An 8,172-nucleotide genomic window follows, 5' to 3' on the forward strand; every position below is an offset into this window, starting at 1 on the left:
TTCATGCCTGTGAAAAGGCAAAGCTGGTATAGACGAAGAAATGCTCTCAACGAGTGCCTTCAAATTGAGCAACTCAACCAAAAATCGTTATCAAAATATTTTGATTTTTCGGTGTAAGTCATCTAACCGTACAAATATTGGGCATTTCTTCGTCTATATCTTCTATAGTTTACGGTCATTTAGACTACATCTATGTTTTTAAAATAACTTTTTTACTTTCAGTGTTCAAGACGTTTTTGTGCGTGTTACTGTGGCCAATTCTGAGGCAATTATTTACACATCTTTGGTATTTGGTTGGATATACTTTGTGGCATGGTCTGTATCGTTTTATCCACAAATCTGGACAAATTTCAAACGAAAATCTGTCGTTGGCCTTAACTTTGATTTCATTTCACTGAATATTGTCGGTTTTGCACTCTACTCGATATTCAATTGTGGCTTATATTGGATACCAGAAATTCAAGGTGAATATTTTCAACGTCATCCGCGTGGCTTAAATCCGGTAATGTTGAATGATGTTGTGTTCTCATTGCATGCAATGTTTGCCACATGCATTACCATATATCAATGTTTTGCCTATGAGGTAAGTCGATTAAATAAATTGTATAAAAAAAATGTAAAACATTTCTTCAAATTTCTTTAAAGCGCGGAGATCAACGCGTGTCCAGAGTTGCCACTGGACTTTTGAGCTTGTTTGCAGTATTTGTGATTATATCTGCAGGCTTGGCTGCCGGAGATGTTATTCATTGGCTGGATTTCTTGTACTACTGCAGTTATGTTAAATTGACAATAACTATTATTAAATATGTACCTCAGGTAAGTGCATAATTTTGCGTAGCGTTTGAGGAGAATGAAGGCTGATAATTCCCAATATAATATATGAGTGGAATTTAATTTACTAAATGTTTGTTTTGTTTTTTCTCCCACCAAGGCCCTTATGAATTATCGCCGCAAAAGTACAGTTGGTTGGAGCATCGGTAATGTTCTATTGGACTTTACAGGTGGTGTCCTCAGCATGCTGCAAATGATACTTAATGCCTATAACTATGGTGAGAGATAACTGTCAAAGTTCGCCCAAGTTATTTGATTAAATAATATTGCTATTTTCTCTTTTTTTAGATGATTGGGTTTCAATATTTGGTGATCCCACCAAATTTGGTTTGGGCCTGTTTTCAGTATTATTTGATGTATTCTTTATGTTGCAGCATTATGTATTTTATAGGTATGTTCAGATCACAATAACATTACATATTTTAATAGTTATTATAACAACATATGGGTGTGTAAATAACATTTTACTGCTATACCTGGGTATAAGGACAAGAAAATTTGGATACATACACACATATTCATTATTTTATAATTGTACATAAATATTATATTTACATATACATATCGTCACCTGAAATGCCCAAAGACGTAACCCTCAAAGGGCTACGTTGAGGGTTACGTCTTTGTGCATTTCAGGTGACGATATAAACGTTAAAAATATGTAATCGAAGATTTTACATACGCCATCATCTTTACTTTTACTTAAATTACGAACGGCATTTAAAGTTTTTGAATTATTCCTAAGCAATATACTTATTTTACTTAGTCATTCCAGAAATATCAAAAAGTTTGGTGCAATGTTAAGCACGTCACATTTGCACACTGAATGTTCGAGTTATATTTCTAGGCTAGACAACTTCTCATTTTTCAACTGTGGTAATGATACCTCAGCGTAATTTAGGCGACATTTCATGAGTATTTTAGCCATGTAAAACATCGTTAGATACCCTGTTCGGTGTGGGCTATAAAAAGGAGTACCCATATTACTGTCCAATATGACAAAGTGTGTACTCCTTGATATAAAAGACTAGTCCCTCCGGCGAGACTAGTCCACCGGGGATGTTCATTAGAAATATGTATTTACGGTATTTTTCCTTCCCGTTCTGCATATAATGATAAGAAAGCTGTTTTCATATGACATGGCGTGCCCCTAAAGACTACTATTTATTTTCTATTTTGGAAAGAAAATAATTTTTGCAACTATCTGGAGAAAGAAATATAAATTTTTCAGAATTTATTACACTGGTCAACAGGACTTTTGTTTCAACCGAAGTTGCAGTTGTTTCTAAATGAAATCGGCGAGTTATTTTCAAATCCGGTCCCGGTTTTTCTCCATCAGCTCTTGTTTTTGAGATATAGCTTAAAATCGGTTTGTACGAGTTTAACCCAGACTTTCGTTATTTTCGGATACAAACAAATATTTTATATGGGTTTTTCGGCATTAATATATTAAGGAGATGTTGTACGCTCGATACAAATCGCTTTTGAAATAATTATTGTAAGTATATATCAAAAAAATATAGAAAATATACGACGGACCTTGTAAAAATTTCATGTTTTGAGTGCTTTAAGCTGTAATTACGTCATCTGGGGAAGTCATAGGATCTTCATATGGTGCTCCGGATATGCTTAGGGTGTCTATTATATAATCCAGTATTCAAATGTATAATATAAAGTTCATAGAACCCATGATTCGGCTATAACCTAAAAATCGCCATGAAGACTGCTAAAGGGAAATAATTTACCAGTGATATCATTACCACATAAGCCATTCACTTTTCAATGGCAGTCTTCATGATGATTTTTAGGTTATGGCCGAATCATGGGCGCTATGAACTTTATATTATATATTTGAATACTGGACTATATAGTAGACACCCTAAGCATATCCGCATTGCCATATGAAGATCCTATGACTTCCCCCGATGACGTAATTACAGCTTAAATAACTCAAAATAAGCAATTTTTACAAGGTCCGTCGTATATTTTCTATATTTTTTTCATATATACTCACCATAACTATTTCAAAAACGATTTTTATCGAGCGTACAACATCTCCTTAATATATTAATGTCGAAAAACCCACAAAAAATTATTTGTTTGTATCCGAAAATAACGAAAGTCTTGGTTGAACTCGTGAAAACCGATTTTGAGCTATGTCTCAAAAACAAGAGCTGATGGAGAAAAACTGGGACCGGATTTGAAAATAACTCGCCGATTTCATCTAGAAACAACTGCAACTTCGTCTGAAACATTCAACTTTTTCAATTTTGTTGAGCAGTGTTATCGATACAGGGCTCACTTCTTAGTTAGGTAGGTAGAATTGTTGTCTTTAAGAAACGGTGAAAATTGCACTATCGTTTACACTAGATGAATTATTTTATTTTAGTCATTCACACTTTGGAAAGGCATGGGGTGAAAGTTTTACAGAAAAATAGTTGAGAGTATCTTCTTTCAGGTCATAATATGACATATGACATATATTATATACTTTTATACATTTTCCAACCAGTCTACTTTATTGAAATTACTCAGGGGAAAATGCATTATATTATTTTTATAATTTTAGTAAATACATTGTAATAACCAGTGTTCGAAAATAAACACTATGGTATCTACCGTACCGTACTGTACCGTACCAAGTTGAATAGGTACACTACGATAATGTAGTGCTCCGGAACACAAGCACTAAAAAATATTTTAGTGATACTGTACCGGAGCACAACGAAAATCTAACGGAACCTGCTGCGGTACACTACGATTTTTAGTGTACCGACGGCGGTTCACTACGATTTTTTAGTGAACCGGGTTTTGTGAATTGTGGGATAATATTAGAAGTTTATTTCTTTTAAGAATATGCGCAAACATAGTAAATACAATTCAATATTATGTAAATTAAAAGCAAACATTTAAGTCTGTAATTTTATAAGTCGGTTACGAATTTTGGGAAAATTAGTAGAAATATGGAAATAGCTAAAATTTCTAAGAATTTTAAATGAAACAACCTCCTATAATGACATTTGGTTTGGAAAAGATATTTTTAAGGAATTTCTATTTCTTCGCTTTGAGGTAATTTTAAATACAGGCTCATTATAGTATGTTCATATTTATGAAACTCATTGGATTTCAAATGTCAATTCCTTTGCGTATACGTCAAATAAAACCCAATGAATTTTTTATCCACGTTTTTTGAATATTTTTCTGGTCAACTTTTGTAGCACAGTGCCATTTATCGGCATTTTCCGAAAAGTTTGCACATTTTCAAGGCCAAAAACTGCCTGAAGGAGCGTTCCAATGCTTTAGAAAGTCCTTCTTTATCACTTGAAAGAAAATTCGGCGTTAATATCTCAAAAATTCGCGAAAATAAAATGATTGTTCTATCCTGATGACCAAAAATAAATGCCTTTTTTTATAGTACTACCGAAAAACCGATCAGAAAATCAGTTCGCGAAGAGGTAGAATAATAATTTTTTCTGTGTTTGATATGGAATATCATAGACTTTACCTCCGCATAAGATTAAAAACGTAGATTCATTCGGTTCGGGAAAACAAAGCTAACATTAACAAAAATTTAGGTGTTCTATTCTACTGCGGTGGAGGGTATTCCGATTGTACTCAAACTTTGGAAATATTAAAATCTAGCAGAACTAAACATTTTAAGGGGTTGCTGCAATAAAAAATCCGACATCGATTTTTAAAACCACCCAACTGAACACCAAATTTCAGTCATTTCGGATGGATAATGTGGCTAAAGCAGTGTCTCCCAAGATTTACCATCAATGTTTTAGTATATGTGTATGTAAAAAAACCAACAACCACATGATGTTTTTATTCCCGCACACTGTAAGTGCGAGAGAGAAGCAAATGTAAAAACAACTCAGTGGGCGCCCTCACTATACTTCATTGCAAAGAAGCCCATCCCTGGGATAAACCCTTGAAAATACTGAAAATGGGGGTACCGTTCTATGGGGTCTATATCAAAACGTGGATCAATACCAACAATTCTCAAAATACTGAAAATCGGGCTGTACCATTCTATCAAAACAGAAAAGTTGTTTGTCCACTGGGACCCTCAATGCAAAAATTCAGCACATTTGGCGAAGGATCTTAGGTAAAATCTTCAAAATACCGAACATCGGGAGGAACCGTCATATATCAAAACGTGGACCTATGGCCATAACTTTTATCGGGAAAGTTTTTTTGTACACTGGGAACCATGCGTCTAAAAATTCAGCCAATTTGGTCGATAAATTTAGCTAATATATCAAAAATATAGACAATTGGGAAGTATCGTTATATAGGGGATATACCAAAACGTTGACTATCGACTTGGAATTTTACCCTGATCGAGAATATATGTATATACTTTATAGGGTCTCCGATGAATATTGCGATGTGTTACAAACGGAATGGCAAATTAATTTATACCTTCCATATTATGGTGGAGTGTATAAAAACAACTAAAAAAGCAAAAACAACTCACCAAATTTGTCTTTTCAAACTCTCTCAGAGGAAACCAGTATTTATACCCTACACCATCTTGTGGTAAGGGGTATTATGTCTTTGTGTATTAGTTAGTAACATGCAAAAGAAAACGAGATAGACCCATAGTTCCTTTTAGGGATATACATAGAATCACTTTCTGAGTCGATTTACGCATGTCCGTCTGTCCATGTATTTTTGTAAACAAAGTACAGGACGCATTTATTGTCCGATTCGGATGAAACTTGGGGAAGATAGTTTTTTTGGCCAAAGGACGAACGCTATTTATTTTGGTTAAAATCGGTTCAGATTTGGATATAGCACCTATATATATCTTCGCCCGATTTAAGGCATTCGGTGCACGAAACACGCTATATATGTCCGATTTCAATGAAATTTGGAATATGCGACGGAATTTAGTCTAGAAATAAGTGTGCCAAATTATATAGAAATCGGTTCAAATTTGGCTATAGCTCATATATATATTCTCGGCCGATTTTAGCTATTTGATGCACGAAACGCGCTATATATGTACGATTTCAATAAAATTTTGAATGTTTGCCGCGATTTGGCCTAGAAATAAGTGTGCCAAATTATATCGAAATCGGTTCAGATTTGGATATAGCTCTCACATATATTTTAGGCAGATTTGAGGTATTTGATGCACGAAACACGCTATATTTGTCCGATTTCAATGAAATTTGGAATGTGTGACGGTGGTTAGTCTAGAAATAACTGTGGCAAATCATATAGAAATCGGTTTAGATTTGGATATAGCTCGCATATACATTTTCGACCGATTTGAGGTATTTGATGCACGAAACACGCTATATATGTCCAATTTTGATGAAATTTGGACTATGTGACGGAATTTGGTCTACAAATAAATGTGAAAAATTATATCAAAATCTGTTCTGATTTGGATTTAGCTCCCATATATATTTTACATATTCACCGTGGTGTAGGGTATTATATAGTCGGCCCCGCCCGACTTTGATCCTTTCCTTACTGGTTTTCGAATTATGAACAGCATTCATAATATGGACAGATCTTAGCATTGGAAACACTTTTTGAACACTATTCCTAATATGTATGAATAAATGTTTTCTGTGTAGGAGGGTCCTTTCGAGTTAATCCTTTTTTACTAATTTTATTTTAATGTGTAACATTTTTATGATTTCAATACTTTATTCCCATAATTGGCATTTCTCACTAATCACACTGCTGCTAAGGCCTATATGTATTTTAAGTAGTGTAGAACAGTGTTTTATCTCCCAATATAATAAAATTTGTATTTCTGTCAAAAAATTTTTCATTTCATTTAGTGGACCATTTTTCATCTGCGGAATGTACAAATTGGCATCTAAATTGGAAATTTATTAAAATGCACAAAAATTAAACCATACGTCGGGACATTTCATTTATTACCATTTCATACAAACTTCGAATCATTCAACATAAAATCATTCCTAGACGCAACATCATCTATCACAAATGTCAACATTTATAAATAATGGTCGTAAGTTTTATATTTCACATTTTAATTACAAGATATGAATCTAATTTGCATGACCTTTCACTTCTTTTCACTGTCCCATCTTGCATTTCGCCTACAAACCACTCTGGCTTTAAAAACATACATATTATTTTTCTTGTAAATTTTCCAAATCATCCATTTTTTATTTTAGGCATTCTTCTGATATAACAAAATCAAATGAAACTGTGGAGTCTGTAGTCGCCAATGCCAAGGATTCTAAAATTTCAGTTATCGATCAAAATTAAAACAACGCTTAAATTTATTTTACAAATTTAAAGAATTTATTTTGTTTGGGTTTTACTTCTTTACATTCCATGTTATGTATGTACGTATGTTTTTAGTTTTAAGTAAAAGTGTATCTTAATTATTGTAATTATTATTATATGTCCTTCCACATTTTCTTAGTTAGTTGCATTGTAAATTATTTTTATTTACATAATGGTAAATATTAATTTGAAAAATATAATTTTAAAAACCACATGTAGTTAAATGATTCCATGTTTTTGTTGTGCACTTTTGTATTATATAGCTTTGTGTGTAATTTTAAATGGACCGATAAAGGTCCATCCATGTTGAAGTTATACAAAGAACACTTGTAGGTCACAATTTGTTTTCGCTTTTAATGTTCTGTAATTTCTAATCGTAAAATTTTATTTTACCCTTTAGCTCCAGTTATCCCGCATATCCCGAAATTAATGATTCTTACAAATTTAATTTAGTTCCAATTCCCCGAATTTACGACTCTAAAATTTGCCTTAAACTTCAAAATGATCCAGAAGATAATGCTAGAGAAAAATCACAAAATACAATTTATTATCATCAAATAAAGAACTAAGCCAACTAATTTTGTTTTTGTGTTTATTTGTTTGTGTATGTATGACATTGATAATTTTTAAACCCAGGTAAAGTTAAATTTTGATCATATTAACATAAGAAGAATTAACATTAAACGTAACAAATTACTATGATGTAAGCGGCAGAAGAGATTGCTTCATTCGGAAGTGTGTCGTGTGAACACGGCAACATTACTTAGAGCTCATCGTTGTTCTTTCTATCATCTGACCAAACACAATACAAAATTACTGCAATCTCTGTTCGAAAATTTGACAAAACCCACTCGACATACATAATATTGGAAAATACCGACCGGGTTGGACTAAAACATACATATACGAGGGGCACTAGAAAACCTTCTGGCCTGGGCAACACGCAGTGTCGCCAGACGTCATTTGATTTTGTGTGTGGAAAGTTTGACAGTACTCATGACAGTTTGACATGCGACCATATGTTGGGTTGTTTTCAGTGGCTTGAATGAGACACCT

The 8,172-nt window shown here is 33.3% G+C and overlaps 1 protein-coding gene across 3 annotated transcripts in view; it reads left to right on the forward strand.

Annotated features, from left to right (window-relative positions):
* Ctns (lysosomal cystine transporter cystinosin) overlaps positions 1 to 7,694 on the forward strand; it is a 57,180-nt gene extending 49,486 nt beyond the window's left edge. For all 3 annotated transcript variants that reach the window (XM_073958759.1, XM_073958760.1, XM_073958761.1), the window contains exons 5-9: positions 223 to 583; positions 646 to 816; positions 932 to 1,049; positions 1,120 to 1,222; positions 7,002 to 7,694. In XM_073958759.1, the coding sequence (XP_073814860.1) occupies positions 223 to 583; positions 646 to 816; positions 932 to 1,049; positions 1,120 to 1,222; positions 7,002 to 7,095 (847 nt within the window). In that variant the 3' untranslated portion in view covers positions 7,096 to 7,694. The remainder of the gene's footprint in view (positions 1 to 222; positions 584 to 645; positions 817 to 931; positions 1,050 to 1,119; positions 1,223 to 7,001) is intronic.
* The last annotated feature ends 478 nt before the right edge of the window (positions 7,695 to 8,172 follow it).

Source organism: Musca autumnalis, unplaced genomic scaffold, assembly GCF_047663935.1.
Source record: "Musca autumnalis isolate F117 unplaced genomic scaffold, ASM4766393v1 scaffold_1, whole genome shotgun sequence".
Taxonomy (NCBI): Eukaryota; Metazoa; Arthropoda; class Insecta; order Diptera; family Muscidae; genus Musca; species Musca autumnalis.